Here is a 19,461-nt window from a genome sequence, read left to right on the forward strand (position 1 = left end):
TCAGGTCCTGGGACCTTGTTTTTTGGGAGGAACACTGCTTGAAATCACTGCTTCAATCTTGTTACTAGATATTGGTCTATTCAAGTTGTCAATTTCTTCCTGATTCAGTTTTGGAAGTTTATAGTTTTCCAGGAATGCATCCATTTCATCTAGGTTGCTTAACTTATTGGCATATAACTGTTGATAATAATTTCTGATGATTGTTTCTATTTCCTTGGTGTTAGTCATTATCTGTATTTCTGTACCAAACATCTACTTTGTCTTTGTTGGTATGTATTTTTCTTTTTGGTAGAGGTTAGATATATAAAAAAGAAAACCCATTTGGCTACAGGTTTTACATGTGTCATCCACATTTTATCATGAAGTTCTTTAAGTTATTTGTTTTTATGAAATTTCCTTTTTTCCCTACAAGATATTTAGTAGCATGTGGTTTAGATTCTGGACAAACTGCCTTCTTATTTTTAAGTTCTTCTATAAGCTTTCTCTATAATAGATAAAATATTTTATAGATGTAATTTTTGAGGAGATTAAGACATTTTTAGAAACCCAATATATTGATTTATGTGTACACAACTTAGGGCCTCAGTAATAGATGTGTGTTTTGCTTTGCTTGTTGTAGGGTTCTGTACCTTTGTTCATACTGTTAATCACATTATGGCTTTTTTTTATTCACATGTGTCAAGTTTAAGGTCTGGTGTCAGTAAAGGGGTTTCTCAAGTTACTATATCATCAAGGTTAATAAAAATTCCTATGTATATGCTTTTTAATTGATTTTTCTCTTTACCAAAATATCCCTGAAAGCAAGAATATTGTTCTTCTTGCTTGACGTAGTAACTACGGGCATGGTTCCTGCACATGTGCATACACACACAACATTCAAAACATATTTATTGAATATAAAAATGCATTGGTGAAATTATCAAAAGGGATTCTAGGAAAAGGAGCTTCAATATAGATTCTGAAGGACAGTAATGTTTAAAGAATGGACATCAGATAAAATACTACCCAAGATTCTTGAAAGGAATAAATAAAGATGTGAAAAGAATTATTGGTGTATATAATACCTCTGAATAGAAAGGAGGGCAGTGTTTTCTGATGAAGGACTGAATCAGTTAATAGTTTGCCACAGTAAACTGTGTAACAAGCAACCACAAAACTTCAGTGGCACACAATAAATAATTATTTTTGTACATAGGCCCAAGAATCACCCAGGGAGTTGTGTTAATTCATAGGTCAGAATTGTCTTGCTGTTCCTAACTGTGCTTGATCTTGTATCCAGCAGTTAGCTGGCTGGTTGACTTGAGGATGGCTGGAGGACAGCCTCCTTTGAGAGTACTCACTTCTACTACTCACGTCTACTACATCCTTTCAAGCCAGAAAGCTCAAGCTTGTTCATAGGTTGTTACTGATCAGGTTCCAAGAGAGGACGTGGGAGGTAAATGTATTTTTTTAAGTCTGTAATTGTATCAAATTTGGCACTGCTCCATGGACCAAAGTCAGTCATAGAGCCAATGCCAGGATATTATACAGAGGACTGTACAAATTTATAGACCTAAGGGTATGGTTATAGAAAGAACATTCTTTGGGGTCTCTACAAAGATTTCATTAGTAAGGGGGTTTATTGGCAAGAAGCTATATTACAATAGATTTAACAATATGTAGGAAGAGAAGAAAAGTAAATCACAAAACTTATGAAACTTTATCTATGAAGCAAGTAGAGTATTAGAGTAGATTTTTTCTTAAAACGATTGAGTATTAAACATGCTTAAATGTTTGAGAGAGGAAGCACTAGAAATTGAAATACAGACCATAAAGACAAAATAGTAATAATAATAAAATAAGTATCTGAGACCAGGAACACAACTGGGGACAATAGCAGGAAGAGAAGAGATCTCTTCCACCATAGCAGGCGGGGTGGTATAGAGGGGTAAGAATGAAACTGTACTTGTGACTTCTGTTGTAAGAAGTGGGCAAAATTTACAGAAAGTATTATCTTCCTTCTTCTGTCTCTCTCCTCACCCTTTGGTATATTTGTAGACCCTCGACTGAAATGGGGCATTCATCTCAAGTTTTTTTTTTGGTAGGCTTTATTATTTTTTTTTCATTTATTTATTTTCAGCATAACAGTGTCATTATTTTTTCACCACACCCAGTGCTCCTGCAATCCATGCCCTCTATAATACCCACCACTTGGTACCCCAACCTCCCACCCCTCCACCACTTCAAACCCCTCAGATTGTTTTTCAGAGTCCATAGTCTCTCATGATTCACCTCCCCTTCCAATTATTAGTTTTTTTTAAAAAATTGAACTCTTAGCTTGAGAAGGCATGTTGTTAAAACATGCCATTAAAACATGCATCTGTGTTGATATGGAATATTATAAAATTGTGTGCTTTTCTGATTTGTATATGTTTGTGTGAGGTGTTGGGGTGCTGATTATACTGAGTTGTTTTAACTCCTCTTGAAGACTACTGCTAGGGAACAACCTGGAGCGAACTAAGAGCATAGTCTTCTGTCCCTTGATATGGCATTCAGATTATATAAGCCAAGTACAACAAGGTTCTATTCTCTGGTGGTATATCAATAATTTAGTATTATTTGATATCTAGGGCTCACCAACCCAGTTACTTTCAAAGTGCCTCCTCTTACTCAAAATTAGTCAAGTCCTAGAGACAAAAATTGGGAGAAAAATCTGGCTGCATTTTCTGTCTATACAAAACATTAAAAATATAGGGAGAGACTGTTGGATCCTACATGAAAATAAAAAGCTCTTGCACACAAAGGAAACCACCAACAAAACAAAAAAGAAACTTACTGAATAGGGGCAGATATATGCAAATGAGATATCTGATGGTAGGGTAATATGCAAAATAGACAAAGAACTTGTACAACTCAACACCAAAAACACAAATAATTCTATAAAAAAAAAAATAGGCAGAGGACCTGAACAGGCATTTTTTTCCAAAGAAGACATATGGATTGCTAACAGACACATGAAACATACTCAACAACACTTACCATCAGGAAAATTCAAATTAAATTTACAATGAAAGCTACGCTGTTATCTCCTTCCAACCTGGTCTCACATCCCAAGTATTAGATCTAGAGCATCTTTGGATGCTCCCTCTGTCAGCGCTGTTCCCTCTCTCCTTTATCCTTCCCCCAGTACATCTCTTGTACTTCTGATGCTGTCTCAGCATCTACATCCCAGCAGACCTGAACTGACATGGCATATTGGTAGTTTTGAACACATTTTTTTTTTAATTTATTTAGTCAGAGAGAGAGAGAGTGAGAGCGAGCACAGGCAGACAGAGTGGCAGACAGAGTCAGAGGGAGAAGCAGGCTCCCCGTGGAGCAAGGAGCCCGATGTGGGACTCGATCCCAGGACGCCGGGATCATGACCAGAGCCGAAGGCAGCTGCTTAACCAACTGAGCCACCCAGGCGTCCCAGTTTTGAACACATTTTTAGGATAGCCTACAGTAACCATTACAGCAAATCTTGAAAATCTCTTTATGTTAAGTACTGTTGAAAATAACTACAGATTTTTGGTTAGTCACTTTTACATTATCTTCCCTTGATGTCAAGCCAAAATGAAAAGAAATGCAATCAGGGAGTTAGTTGATGGGGAGTGCGGCTGCCATCAAGAGATGGGTCCCAAAGGGGCACCTGGGTGGCTCAATGGGTTAATCCTCTGTCTTCGGCTCAGGTCATGATCTCAGGGTCCTGGGATCGAGCCCCACATCGGGCTCCCTGCTCGGCAGGGGGCCTGCTTCCTCCTCTCTGCCTCCTCTCTGCCTGTGTCTCTGCCTACTTGTGATCTCTGTCTGTCAAATAAATAAATAAAATCTTAAAAAAAAAAAAAAAAAAAGATGGGTCCCAGAGCCAACTCTGTCCCTGACTTTAAGGATTCCCTTAGTCAACAAGGAGCTTGGAGCTTTGCTTGCTTCCTGATACGTGAGCTGGATGATCTGTGTGGGTTTTTTTTGTTTTGTTTTGTTTGTTTGCTTTTCCAGTTGGAAACGTGAAATAGATTATTTTTAAAAATTTTTAATTATTTTTTAATTTTTTTTCAGTGTTCCAGAATTCATTGTTTAGGCACCACACCCAGTGCTCCATGCAGTACATGCCCTCCATAATAGCCACCACCAGGCTCACCCAACCTCCCACTCCTATCCCTTCCAAAACCCTCAAATTGTTTCTCAGAGTCCGCAGTCTCCCATGGTTCTTCTCCCCATTAAATTTCCCCCAACTCCCTTCTCCTCTCCAGCTCCCCATGTCCTCCATGTTGAAATAGATTCTAAGAGGAGAGGTTGACTCTAGACAGTTGGTCCTAATCGTGTACACATCATATCTAAGTTTAAATTGAACAAACACAAGTTAATACAAAGAAAAGGAAGCCAGAAGTTGTGCAGGTATAATACTTTAGGTATAATACTTTATACCTATAATAATGGCTAAAATAAAAACACAAAGAAGTAAAAAGTGTTGGTGAAGATGTAAAGGAAAAGGAATCCTCATGCCTTTTTTCTGAGAATGCAAATTTGTGCAGCCACTGTGGAAAACAGTATAGTTTCCTTAAATTAAAAATAGAATGGCCTGGGGCGCCTGGGTGGCTCAGTGGGTTAAAGCCTCTGCCTTCAGCTCAGGTCATGATCCCAGGGTCCTGGGATCGAGCCCCGCATCAGGCTCTCTGCTCAGCAGGGAGCCTGCTTCCTCCTCTCTCTCTCTGCCTGCCTCTCTGCCTACTTGTGATCTCTCTCTGTCAAATAAATAAAGTCTTAAAAAAAAAAAATAGAATGGCCAATTATCACATGGTTTTGGTTATTTGTGGAGAATAAGGAATAACACAGAGAACATGGGGACATGGAGAGGAGAAGAGAGTTGGGGGAAATTGGAGGGGGAGATGAACCATGGTAGACTGGACTCTGAGGAACTAACTGAGGGTTTTGGAGGGGAGGAGGGTGGGAGGTTGGGGAAGCCTGGTGGTGGGTATTGTGGAGGGCACCTATTGCATGGAGCATTGGGTGTGGTGCCTAAACAATGAATTCTGGAACACTGAAAAGAAATTTTAAAAATTAATAAAAATTTTTAATTTCTTTCAGAATCTCCACACTGTTCTCCAAAGAGGCTACACCAACTTGCATTCCCACCAACAGTGTAAGAGGGCTCCCCTTTCTCCACATCCTCTTCAACACATGTTGTTTCCTGTTTTGTTAATTTTGGCCATTCTAACTTGTGTAAGGTGATATCTCAATGTGGTTTTAATTTGAATCTCCCTGAGGGCTAGTGATGATGAACATTTTTTAATGTGTCTGATAGCCATTTGTATGTCTTGATTGGAAAAGTATCTGTTCATATCTTCTGCCCATTTTTTGATATGATTGTCTGTTTCATGTGTGTTGAGTTTGAGGAGTTCATTATAGATCCTAGATATTAACCTTTTGTCTGTACTGTCATTTGCAAATAGTGTGGAGATTCCTCAAGAAATTAAAAATAGAACTTCCTTATGACCCTGCCATTGCACTCCTGGGTATTTACCCCAAAGATACAGATGTCGTGAAAAGAAGGGCCATCTGTACCCCAATGTTTATAGCAGCAATGGCCACGGTCGCCAAACTATGGAAAGAACCAAGATGCCCTTCAACGGATGAATGGATAAGGAAGATGTGGTCCATATACACTATGGAGTATTATGCCTCCATCAGAAAGGATGAATACCCAACTTTTGTAGCAACATGGACGGGACTGGAAGAGATTATGCTGAGTGAAATAAGTCAAGCAGAGAGAGTCAATTATCATATGGTTTCACTTATTTGTGGAGCATAACAAATAGCATGGAGGACAAGGGGTGTTAGAGAGGAGAAGGGAGTTGGGGTAAATTGGAAGGGGAGGTGAATCATGAGAGACTATGGACTCTGAAAAACAATCTGAGGGGTTTGAAGAGACGGGGTGGTGGGAGGTTGGAGTACCAGGTGGTGGATATTATAGAGGGCACGGATTGCATGGAGCACTGGGTGTGGTTAAAAAATAATGAATACTGTTTTTTTCTGAAAATAAATAAATTAATTTAAAAAATAAAATAAAAATAAAAATTAATAAAAATTTAAAAAAATAAAATGGAAGAAGGCAAAAAAAAAATAGAATAACCACATGATTCAGTAATTCCAGTACTTAGATTTACCCAAAGAAAACAAAAATACTAATTCAAAAAGATATATGCACCCTATATTTATTGCAATACTATTTTTTTTATTTATTTGACAGAGATCACAAGTAGGCAGAGAGAGAGGTGGAAGCAGACTCCCTGTGGAGCAGAGAACTTGATGTGGGGTTCAATCTCAGGACCCTGAGATCATGACCTGAGCCGAAGGCAGAGGCTTAACCCATTGGGCCACTCAGGCACCCCTGCACTACTATTTACAATAGCCAAATTATGGAAGCAACCCAAGTGTCCATTGATAGAAGAATGGATAAAGATGTGGTGTTCATTATATATATGGATGTTATGGAATCTTTCCCAACCATAAAAAAGCATAAAATCTTGCCCTGTTTAGCAACATGGATGGATCTAGAGTATAATACTAAGTGAAATAAGTCATTAGAGAAAGACAAATACCATATTATTTCACTCATATGCAGAATTTAAGAAACAAAATAAATGAACAAAAAAGGAAAAAAAAAAAAGAAACAACGGGCAAACAAACAAAACCAGATTCATAGAGAACAGAGGGGAGGGTCACTGTGGGGGGTATGTGAAATGGTAAGGGAATCAAGAGGACACTTATCTTGATGAGCACTGAGAAATGTATAGAATTGTTGAATCTCTTCATTGTACATCTGAAACTCATATAACACTGCATGTTAATTATACTTGAATCAAAAACCAAAATTAAATTATTCAAACACAGAAAAAAATAGGAAGATTTTATATTCTGCTTTCCCTTAAAAACAAAACCTTTTCAAAAGACTTTCTTTAAAAAGAAAGTTGTCCTAAAATGTAGACATTTAAATACATTTATGCTTGTATTTAAGAAACGCTTAGCTCCATCAAGGCCAAATTCAGATGTTAGCTAAATGATGTGATTTCAATACTTACCCCTAATTACATTGTTGGATTTGACTGACTTCAGACTGACTTGGGATTTACAGCTCTAGGGAACTGGCTTTCTCTCAAAATGTTACCCTGAGTTTCTCTTCACTGATCATAAAATCCTCAACCTCATCTGTAATACCTGTACACCATCTCTGATTATGTTGAAGTCCACTACTTAAAACAAGGCAAGTACAGCACTCCCACAGTGAGTACCTGGTTGAGACAGAGCCAGTCTTTTAATTTTTTGCAGATTTGGGGATGCCTTCTACAGAAGAAAATGACCCATCTGTGGTAAGCACAGCTGCATAATAATAGTGACTCTACAGGAGTCTCTGGGCCAAATTAACTTAAATCCTGGAAAATTTTACCAAACTTGATGGGACAAAATGCCCTAATATGTAAAAAAAAAGAAAAAAAATCCAGTAAAGTTTATTAGTACTGGTATTCTTTAGAATCATATTCACTGTTCTGTTAATTTTTTTTATTAGATGCTTCATAGCTTTACAATTCCTCAGAAATTTTTCAAGCCCAAGATTTAGTTGACTGTATCAGCATTCATCACTCTTGTTTGGGTTTCTATACATATTCATACTCATGGTTTTCTTAACTTTCTGACTTTTAATATTCTGTCTCATGGTATCAGGCTCTGCTGGCTGCTGTCCTGACTGAGGAAAGAGCCAGCCATCCAGGATCTCATTTAAATTGACCACATAAATATTAATTATCCTTGTATTTTGCAAGAATATTTTTATAATCAACACATAGTGTTTTATTAATTTCAGGGATACAATATAGCGATTCAACAATTTTACACATTTCTCAGTGCTCAAGATACTTGTACTCTTTTTAATTTTTTTTTATTTTTTTATTAACATATAATGTATTATTAGCCCCATGGGCACAGGTCTGTGAATGGCCAGGTTTACACACTTGACAGCATTCACCATAGCACATACCTCCCCCAATGTGCAAGGATTTTAATAGAATTTAATTCTTAACCCATAATCAGGAGTTAGAAATAAATTATTTTATAGATTAGAACAGGGGATCCTATGAGCTAAGGTAATTTTTCAAGTTCATAGGCCACACAAAGCTGCATTTTCACTCAAAATAGTTGAATGTTAGTTGAACAATAAGAGCAAGACATTTAGGTGTGTTGCTTTCAATGGGAAACCCTGTAACTGAAAGGATACTCAGTTTCTCTTAAATGTCTAGCAAGATATATTAATTTTTAGCACAGCAAATAAACATAGTCCACTGTAAGAATATATTACACTGTATGTTAACTAACTGAAATTAAAATAAAAACTTAAAAAGAGGGCGCCTGCGTGGCTCAGTGGGTTAAGCCACTGCCTTCGGCTCAGTTCATGATCTCAGGGTCCTGGGATCGAGTCCCGCATCAAGCTCTCTGCTCAGCAGGGAGCCTGCTTCCTCCTCTCTCTCTCTGCCTGCCTCTCTGCCTACTTGTGATCTCTCTCTGTCAAATAAATAAATAAAATCTTAAAAAAAAAACTTAAAAAGAAAAGTCAACACAATGAAAAAATATATACAGCTGTCTTCCAAGTAATTTTTCATGTTTTAAAAGGTTTGTCTTACAAAATGGGATTGGGAGGGAGACAAACCATAAGTGACTCTTAATCTCACAAAACAAACTGAGGGTTGCTGGAGGGAGGGGGGTTGGGAGAAAGGCGGTGGGGTTATGGACATTGGGGAGGGTATGTGCTATGGTGAGTGCTGTGAAGTGTGTAAACCTGGCGATTCACAGACCTGTACCCCTGGGGATAAAAATATATGTTTATAAAAAATTAAAAATTTAAAATTAAATAAAAAGGTTTGTCTTAAAATTCCTGGTATTTCAATCTAGATAATTATATTATATTTTGAAGTCTATTTTTTTTTTCCTTACTAACACATTAGCCTTTGGATCTCAGAATGCAAAATGAGATGGTGGGCACCTCTACCTTGATTAAATAAGTAATCTTTGAATTTTATTAGATAATACTTGTCATATTACAAAAGTTCATTTTAAAATACCTGTTAAATTTAAGTTTATTTTTTAGAAATATATAATTAGATAAAACCAAATACTTCTCTGACCTTTCTGACCTACACTGTTTTTCCTTCAATTTTAAAATGTAAATAGTATTTATGTTTTGAAGCAACAAGATTCAAAGCAAAGTTGGACAGAAGGTAGGGGGCCAAAAATTTTTAAAAAAGAATGACCATATGATCCAACAATTCCTCTTCTAGGTATATAACTAAGCAAATAGAAAATAGGGTCTCACAGACATGTTTATACACTCATGTATATAGCAGCATTATTCACAATAGCTAAAATAAGAGAAGCAACTCAAGGGAACATTGACAAGTGAATATATAGCAAAATGTGGTGTATGAGTGTGTGTGTGTGTGTACAGAATTCAACATTACTCAACCTTAAAAAGGCATGAGATTCTTCAATATGCTTCAATATGGATGGACCTTGAGGACATTTTGCTGAATGAAATAAACCATTCACAAAAAACAAAAGCTGTAGGACTCCACTTATATAATATATTTAGTAGTCAAAAACTGAAAAAATCAGAAAGTGTGGTGGTTAGGGGTGGGGGAGGAAAGAATAGAGAGTTATTGTTTAATAGTTATAGAATTTCAGTTTTACAAGATGAAAAGAGTTATGGGGATAGATAGAGGTGATGGCTGAGCAACAACAGGAATGTATTTAATGTCACTGAAATGTGCACTTAAAAATAAATTTTATGTTGTTTGGGTTTCACCACAATAAAAATATATATATATTGAGTAGAAGGTACAGAGATAGCCTATATAATTCCTGTTCCCATATGTGCATTTTTAAAATAACATTTTTAATGTAGTGAATTATTCCTAGTATATTTCTAATGCTAAATTATACTTGGTTTGTAAATCTATTTTTATATGCTGCATAATTATATTTGCAAATATTTGAAATTTATAATCAAAATAGTCCTAAAACATTTCTTTTTGAAATGTGTTTTCTAATTTGAAATTATCTTAGTTTAGCTGTAATTCCTTGAATTATTGTTACTATTTAGGTGTATAATTCCTTAAATATATAAGGTAATAATTATATCTTCTAAGAAGTAAATTTTGTTTAAGAGTTAATATTAAATTCTCTGGCAAATTCTTCTGGTAATTTTTTACATTTCCAACTTCTACTACAATTTATTTACCTGCTATTAATTATTATATAATAATTATAATATATATTATTAAATATGAAACATAATTATATAGTTTCTACAGAATTAACAATTATATCTTCTAAGAAGCAAATTTTGTTTAGAGTTAAATTAAATCCTCTGGAAAATTCTGGTATTTTATACATTATCAACTTCTGCTGCAGTTTATCTGTTTAGTCAATTATAGATTTACACTCCTTAAAATATTGTACATTTCCAGCAGTGCCTGGGTGGCTCAGTTGTTTAAGCATCTGCCTTTGGCTCAAGTCATGATTGCAGGGTCCCTCTACCCCTCTCCTGGCTCCTCCTCTACTTCTCTCTCAATAAATAAATGAAATCTTAAAAGATATATTGTACAGTTCCTAAATTTTCAATTTTAATTCATAAAGTAACTCACTATATCCTTTAAGATTTTAAAATAATTCTTCCAAATGCCATGTCTCAACTTTTTGTTTTCTATTGAATAATTTCTTAGATTGTCTCTATTATTTCATTGAAGTATAGTTATCATCCAATGTTACATTAGTTACAGATGTACAATACAGTCATTTGAAAAGTCTGTATGTTATACTCCCTCACCACAAGTGTAACTACCATCTATCACCATACAATGCTATTACAATACTACTGAATATATTCCTTCTGTTGTGCTTTTCATCCTAGTGACTTATTTGAATATTCCATAACTGGAAGCTTTTATCTCCCAGTCCCCTTTACTCATTTTGCCCATTCCCTTACCCTCAAGATTGTGCCTATTTTATGATTATTTAAATAATATCTTTAATTTTTTGAAAAATTTTTGAAAATTCTTGTATTTTGATTCCACTACTGTGCTCTTATTTTTTTATTGTTTTCTTTGTTAAATCTGAAGTTAATTACTATAATGCCTTGTATTAATTCATTGGTCTACTATTTTTTTGTAATGTGTTCATTTAAAGTTACAGATTGACAAATGTTTATTAAATTTACAAATTTATTAACCATACTTCCAAAGTTTTAACTTTCTCATTATTTTTCTATTCTATTTTCTATTGCCATTTTCATTATTCTATTATATTTGGAACATTATTGCTTCATACTATTATGGAATCTTTTCAAATATATGCACTTCTTTTGTTTCTTTTATGGTCTGTAGTATATTAATTTTTTGTTAATTCTCATTTTTATCTAGAACATGACTTATACTGTGTGTTTAAAATGGTCTATAATCTCCTATTTTTTGCATATAGGTTTACACTTATATATACTTAAACCCTTTGATACACCATTGCTAATACTGCTATCAGATCTATGTCATTATCAACTTTTGTTTATGTATTTGTTTCAAGAAATGTATTTTAAAATTTCTCACCCTAACTTTATATTTGCAATTTCCTACTCAAATTTCTTTCAAGTTAAGGTTTGGTGTTAAGATTCAAGTGAGTCACAAATATTATATTATCCTATAAATTGTTCCATGTATCACTATATAATTATTTTCAACTGTATTAGTGCTTTAAAAATATAGAATACTGATGTTGTTAAATTGTTTGTTTAAGAACAGCTGATTCGGTCTTCATATTTTAGTGTTCCTTAGAAATAGTATGTAATTTTAAAAATTTAATCTGAAAATTCCTTTTTAATATGCAAATGTAATCTATAATAATTATTGCATTTATGGATGTATATGCATTGTCTTTTTCATGCCAGTATCTATTATTTTTTTAACTTTATTTTGGTTTTGATAAAATATCTGTTATTCTCTTCTAACTCTTTATGTTTTGACATGATTCTCCATTACCATGGTTCCTTTACATTTTTAATACAAATGCATATGTTAATATGTGTGTTAATAGCTCAAACTTCTTCATGAATAATGAAGGAATCATGGGCATATAAACTGTTTAATCTTCCTCCAGTATTAATATCATATAACACATATGTACTGAGGGCATTTAAGTTCCAATCTCTTGGGATAAACCATGATATAAATGACCCAAATACCATGCCTTTGATTTTTTTTTTTTTAGTGTAATAGTATTCATTGTTTTTGCACCACACCCAGTGCTCCATGCAATCCGTGCCCTCTCCAATACCCACCACCTGGTTCCCCCAAACTCCCACCCTCCGCCCCTTCAAAACCGTCAGATTGTTTTTCAGAGTCCATTGTCTCTCATGGATCAACCCCCCTTCCAATATCCTTCAACTCTTTTCTCCTCTCCATCTCCCCTTGTCCTCCATGCTAGTTGTTATGCTCCACAAATAAGTGAAACCATATGATAATTGACTCTCTCTGTTTGACTTATTTCACTCAGCATAATCTCTTCCAATCCCGCCCATGTTGATACAAAAATTGGGTATTCATTCTTTCTGATGGAGGCATAATACTCCATAGTGTATATGGACCACATCTTCCTTATCCATTCGTCCATCGAAGGGCATCTTGGTTATTTACACAGTTTGGCGACCGTGGCCATTGCTGCTATAAACATTGGGGTACAGATGGCCCTTCTTTTCACTCCATCTGTATCTTTGAGGTAAATACCCAGGGGTGCAATGGCCGGGTCATAGGGAAGTTCTATTTTTAATTTCTTGAGGAATCTCCACACTGTTCTCCAATGAGGATGCACAAACTTGCATTCCCACCAACAGTGGAAGAGGGTTCCCCTTTCTTCACATCCCCTCCAACACATGTTGTTTCCGGTCGTGCTAATTTTGTCCTTTCTAATTAATGTAAGGTAGTATCTCAATGTGGTTTTAATTTGAATCTCCCTGATAGCTAGTGATGATGAACATTTTTTCATGTGTCTGATAGCCATTTGTATGTCTTCATTGAAGAAGTGTCTGTTCATATCTTCTGCCCATTTTTTTGATATGATTGTCTATTTTGTGTGTGTAGAGTTTGAGGAGTTCTTTATAGATCCTGGATATCAACCTTTTGTCTGTACTGTCATTTGCAAATATCTTCTCCCATTCCGTAGATTGCCTCTTTGTTTTGTTGACTGTTTCCTTTTCTTTTTGGGTAGATATGTATATTGACTTAATGAACTAAACACTAATATACATCCTCAGTTCTTTGGAAAATTAGAAACAGCCTTTCTATTTGTCTTTAAAGTTGAAGCTATTCCATTGATCTGAACTGATGAAGGACTCTCAGTATTAGTACTAAAAATAGCATGACCAAAGCTATATCACTATTCAGCTTTGGATGTAAAAATGCCAAATCATAGACACTAGAGTTTCTATCCTATGCAGTATATCTTCAAACTACTATAGCATCAGTTTGCAGTTTTAAGGATCTTGATATCATTTATCTCTTTCATTCTCAGGTGTTTTTTAAAAATATTTAATTTATTTATTTGACAGAGAGAGACACAGTGAGAGAGGGACCACAAGTAGGGGGGGGGGGAAGGAGAGGGGGAAGCAGGCTTCCTTCCAAGCAAGGAGCCAGATGTGGGGCTCGATCCCAGGACTCTGGGATCATGACCTGAGCTGAAGGCAGACACTTAATGACTGGGCCACCCAGGCATCCCTCATTCTCAGGTATTTTTAATTAGAAATTTAGCATTTTGTTAAAAATATTGTTACATTTTATTAATTAAAAATTCATAGTTACATATTTTTTCATTTACTTAGTTCATTATGTTATAAGGAGTATAGAGTGCCAATATCGGGACTAGGCAAATAAATTGCATTGCATTTCTGTACATAATATAATTTTAATTCACAATAGTTTTTCAATGTTCTTTATGTTGTATCCTTAATATATGAAATACTTACAAAGAAATAAATAATAGTGTACATTTTGATAAAACATACAATATAATTGCCTTCATTTTAAATTAAAACATTAATAAAATACTATATCAAAAAAGTGTCTTATACAGAGTGATTTGATTTTAGCAGAACTTCTAAACAAAACCTTGACCCCAAACTCATTGGTTTGTCAGTTTTTGTCTTTTGTCTGTTGTTTTCACTTCTGTCTTATTAATTATAAGGTGGCTATCTATACTGTTTAAACCCTGTCACAAAAGTGGGAAAAGTTACACAAAACCAGAAAGAACTGATTTAAAAATACTGATATTTCCAAACCATATTATCTCTTTTATAGTTGCAGGGATTTAGACAGACAACTAGCATTTTGGATATCACTTTATTGCATATAAAATTGAAATACTAACTGAACTTATGTATTTTAATGACAAATAATATTTGTGATTACTTAAGAAATACTCAAATCTATGACCTTATCTATCATCCGAGAAGACTCCATGCATGAAATTTTCTACTCTGAGACTTGTATTTGGTCTACAAAGAAAACAATCCATTAGCAAAGTCAAATTTAAAGACCTGGTGATGGGTGAGCCTGGTGGTGGGTATTATGGAGGATGCATATTGCATGGAGCACTGGGTGTGGTGCATAAACAAGGAATTCTGGATACTGAAGAGAAATTTAAAAAATAAATAAAAATTAAAAAAATAAATAAAGACCAGGCTATGATATCAAATGGTTTGCTTTTTGTAGAGCTTCCATGACCTAATATGGAAGATAATAAGCAAGATCCAGATTACTATAATGTTCTATTACTCAATGATGAGAGAGTATAAGTCTTTTTTTTTAAGATTTTTTTATTTATTTGAGAGAGAGAGAGAGAGAAAGAGAAAGAGAAAACAAGCAGGGGAAACGGCAGAGGGAGAGGAAGAAGCAGGCTCCAAGCTGAGCAAGGAGTCTGATGCAGGACTTGATCTCAGGATCCTGAAATCATGACCTGAGCTGAAGGCAGTTGCATAATAGACTAAACCACTTCAGCAGCCCCATGTAGCAATCTTATGTCCCACCTTATAGAGTGCTTTTGAGATTAAATGACTTATAATATGAAATGCACTATCACAGTTCCAGTTTTTTAATAGTATACCATTAATGTTAGTAGTGGAATGAGAATAATAAACACAAATCCCCATTTGGTATCATGAACCTAGGTAACTCCATTTCAAGTACTATCTGAGAGTTACTAAAATAGAATAGTAACTTTGAATATATATATTTTTTTTTCTCTTAGTGAAAATGTTCCAGGATCCCAGAGATTCCAACATCTCTAAGTTTCAAGTCTCTGAGTTCATTCTGATGGGATTCCCAGGCATTCATACCTGGCAACACTGGATCTCCCTGCCCCTGGCTCTGCTCTACCTCTTAGCTCTCACTGCCAACATCCTTATCCTGATCACCATCAAACAAGAGGCCACACTACACCAGCCTATGTACTCTTTCCTGGGGATCCTGGCTGTGGTAGACATGGGACTGGCCACCACCATCATGCCAAAGATTTTGGCGATCTTATGGTTCAGTGCTAAGGCCATCAGTCTCCCAGAGTGCTTTGCTCAGATGTATGTCATACACTGTTTTGTGGGCATGGAATCAGGTATCTTTGTCTGTATGGCTATAGACAGATATGTTGCCATTTGTAGACCACTACGCTATCCATCAATAGTTACTGAATCTTTTGTGGTCAAAGCAACCATGCTCATGGCACTCAGAATTAGCCTGGTTGCCATCCCAGTGCCAGTGTTGGCTTCTCAGAGACACTACTGCTCACAGAACAAAATTGAGCATTGCCTGTGCTCTAATCTTGGAGTCACTAGCTTATCCTGTGATGACAGAACCATCAATAGCATATACCAGGTACTTCTGGCCTGGGCATTGATGGGGAGTGATCTGGGTTTGATTTTCTTATCATATGCTTTGATACTTCACTCAGTGCTGAAGCTGAACTCAGCAGAAGCTGCATCCAAAGCCCTAAGTACCTGCACTTCTCACCTCATCCTAATCTTGTTCTTTTACACTGTCATCGTAGTAATTTCCATCACCCATAGTGTAACAATGACAGTTCCCCTCATCCCAGTTCTACTTAATGTATTACACAATGTCATTCCTCCTGCCCTCAACCCCATGGTGTATGCACTCAAGAACAAGGAGCTCAGGCAGGGCTTATATAAGGTTCTGAAGCTGGACATCAAGGGCAACTAAGTGGTGAAGTTCGTTTCTAATTTGCATATTATTCATTGATTATATTCTCAAACACTGCATATGTCAGAACTAAGGAACATAAACACTAATACTAATTTTCACTTAGTATAAATGAATCTGGAAAAAATGAAACTTCAAAATAAAAAAGTGATGAAACTATAATTGAAATCTTGTATTCAAGAATGATTTCCAGCTGAAAAAATGATGCTGATTATCTCAAGGAATCCAAGGGAAGGACAAGTGGAATGTTCTTCTCATTTTCTTACCTAGTTGTCCTGTCTAGAACACCTAGACAGTGTCAAATTGAGGTGGTCAGCAGATATTTGCCAATCTTGTGTTTGTTTTTGTTTTTTTTGGGGGGGTTCTTTTTGGCATTTATTTTTTTTAATTTTTTCAATGTATTTATTTTCAGAAAAACAGTATTCATTATCTTTTCACCACACCCAGTGCTCCATGCAATCCGTGCCCTCTATAATACCCACCACCTGGTACCCCCCCAACCTCCCACCCCCGCCACATCAAACCCCTCAGATTGTTTTTCAGAGTCCATAGTCTCTCATGATTCACCTCCCCTTCCAATTTACCCCAACTCCCTTCTCCTCTCTAACACCCCTTGTCCTCCATGCTATTTGTTATGCTCCACAAATAAGTGAAACCATATGATAATTGACTCTCTCTGCTTGACTTATTTCACTCAGCATAATCTCTTCCAGTCCCGTCCATGTTGCTACAAAAGTTGGGTATCCGTCCTTTCTGATGGAGGCATAATACTCCATAGTGTATATGGACCACATCTTCCTTATCCATTCGTCCGTTGAAGGGCATCTTGGTTCTTTCCATAGATTGGCGACCATGGCCATTGCTGCTATAAACATTGGGGTACAGACAGCCCTTCTTTTCACGACATCTGTATCTTTGGGGTAAATACCCAGTAGTGCAATTGCAGGGTCATAGGGAAGTTCTATTTTTAATTTCTTGAGGAATCTCCACACTGTTCTCCAAAGAGGTTGCACCAACTTGCATTCTCACCAACAGTGGAAGAGGGTTCCCCTTTCTCCACATCCTCTCCAACACATGTTGTTTCCTGTTTTGTTAATTTTGGCCATTCTAACTGGTGTAAGGTGGTATCTCAATGTGGTTTTAATTTGAATCTCCCTGAGGGCTAGTGATGATGAACATTTTTTCATGTGTCTGATAGCCATTTGTATGTCTTGATGGGAGAAGTGTCTGTTCATATCTTCTGCCCATTTTTTGATATGTTTGCCTGTTTCATGTGTGTGGAGTTTGAGGAGTTCATTATAGATCCTGGATATCAACCTTTTGTCTGTACTGTCATTTGCAAATATCTTCTCCCATTCCGTGGGTTGCCTCTTTGTTTTCTTGGTTGTTCCCTTTGCTGTGCAGAAGCTTTTGATTTTGATGAAGTCCCAAAAGTTTATTTTCACTTTTGTTTCCTGTCTCACGTTGAGGTCTTTTATCGATTTTGAGTTTATCTTTGTGTACGGTGTAAGAGAATGGTCGAGTTTCATTCTTCTATATATAGCTGTCCAGTTTTCCCAGCACCATTTATTAAAGATACTGTCTTTTTCCACTGTATATTTTTTCCTGCTTTGTTGAAGATTAATTGACCATAGAGTTGAGGGTCCATATCTGGGCTCTCTACTCTCAAAGAAGAACTGAAACAATTCATGGAAACCAATGAGAATGAAGACACTTCGGTTCAAAACCTATGGGATACAGCAAAGGCTGTCCTAAGGGGGAAATACATAGCCATCCAAGCCTCCCTCAAAAAAATTGTAAAATCCAGAATACACCAGCTGTCTCTACACCTTAAAGAACTGGAGAATCAACAACAAATCAAACCAACTCCACACATAAGAAGGGAAATCATCAAGATTAGAGCTGAGATCAATGAGGTAGAAACCAGAGATACAGTAGAGCATATCAATGAAACTAGAAGCAGGTTTTTTGAAAGAATCAATAAGATCGATAAACCATTGGCCACACTAATCCAAAAGAAAAGAGAGAAAGCCCAAATTCATAAAATTATGAATGAAAAGGGACAGATCACAACGACCACGAAGGAAGTAGAAACAATCATCAGAAGTTATTATCAACAGTTATATGCCAATAAGCTTAGCAACCTAGATGAAATGGATGCATTCCTGGAAAACTATAAACTACCAAAATTGAACCAGGAAGAAATCGACAACCTGAATAGACCGATATCTAATAACGAGATTGAAGCAGTGATCAAAAACCTCCCAAAAAACAAGAGCCGAGGTCCTGACAGATTCCCTGGGGAATTCTACCAAACCTTCAAAGAAGAAATAACACCTAGTCTCCTGAAGCTCTTTCAAAAAACTGAAGCAGAAGGAAAACTTCCAGACTCTTTCTATGAAGCCAGCATTACCTGATCCCCAAACCAGGCAAAGACCCTACAAAAAAGGAGAATTTTAGACCAATATCACTGATGAATATGGATGCTAAGATTCTCAACAAGATCCTAGCAAACAGGATCCAACAGCACATTAAAAAGATTATCCACCATGATCAGGTGGGATTCATCCCCGGCTACAAGGATGGTTCAGCATTCGCAAATCAATCAATGTGATACAACAAATTAATATGAGAAGAGAGAAGAACCACATGGTCCTCTCAATTGATTCAGAAAAAGCACTTGACAAAATCCAGCATCCGTTCCTGATTAAAACGCTTCAAAGTATAGGGATAGAGGGAACATTCCTGAGCTTCATCAAATCTATCTATGAAAGACCCACAGCAAACATCATCCTCAATGGGAAAAGGCTTGCAGCCTTCCCGTCGAGATCAGGAACAAGACAAGGATGCCCACTCTAACCACTCTTGTTCAACATAGTATTAGAAGTCCTAGTAACAGCAATCAGACAACAAAGGGAAATAAAAGGTATCCAAATTGGTAATGAAAAAGTCAAACTCTCTCTCTTCGCAGATGACATGATTCTTTATATGGAAAACCCAAAAGACTCCACCCCCAAACTACTAGAACTCATACAGCAATTCAGCAACGTGGCAAGATACAAAGTCAATGTGCAGAAATCAGTTGCCTTCTTATACAATAAAAATGAAAATACAGAAAGGGAAATTAGAGAATCAATTCCATTGA

At 36.1% G+C, this 19,461-nt stretch overlaps 1 protein-coding gene across 1 annotated transcript; it reads left to right on the forward strand.

The window, feature by feature from the left end:
* The first annotated feature begins 15,353 nt into the window (after positions 1–15,353).
* LOC101688868 (putative olfactory receptor 56B2) lies at positions 15,354–16,316 on the forward strand. The gene has a single exon (XM_004779043.3). It carries the CDS (start codon positions 15,357–15,359, stop codon positions 16,314–16,316), a length of 960 nt encoding a protein of 319 aa, XP_004779100.1. The 5' UTR covers positions 15,354–15,356.
* Positions 16,317–19,461: the final 3,145 nt, after the last annotated feature.

Source organism: Mustela putorius, unplaced genomic scaffold (assembly GCF_011764305.1).
Source record: "Mustela putorius furo isolate JIRA1106 unplaced genomic scaffold, ASM1176430v1.1 tig00000238_pilon_pilon_pilon, whole genome shotgun sequence".
Lineage (NCBI taxonomy): Eukaryota > Metazoa > Chordata > Mammalia > Carnivora > Mustelidae > Mustela > Mustela putorius.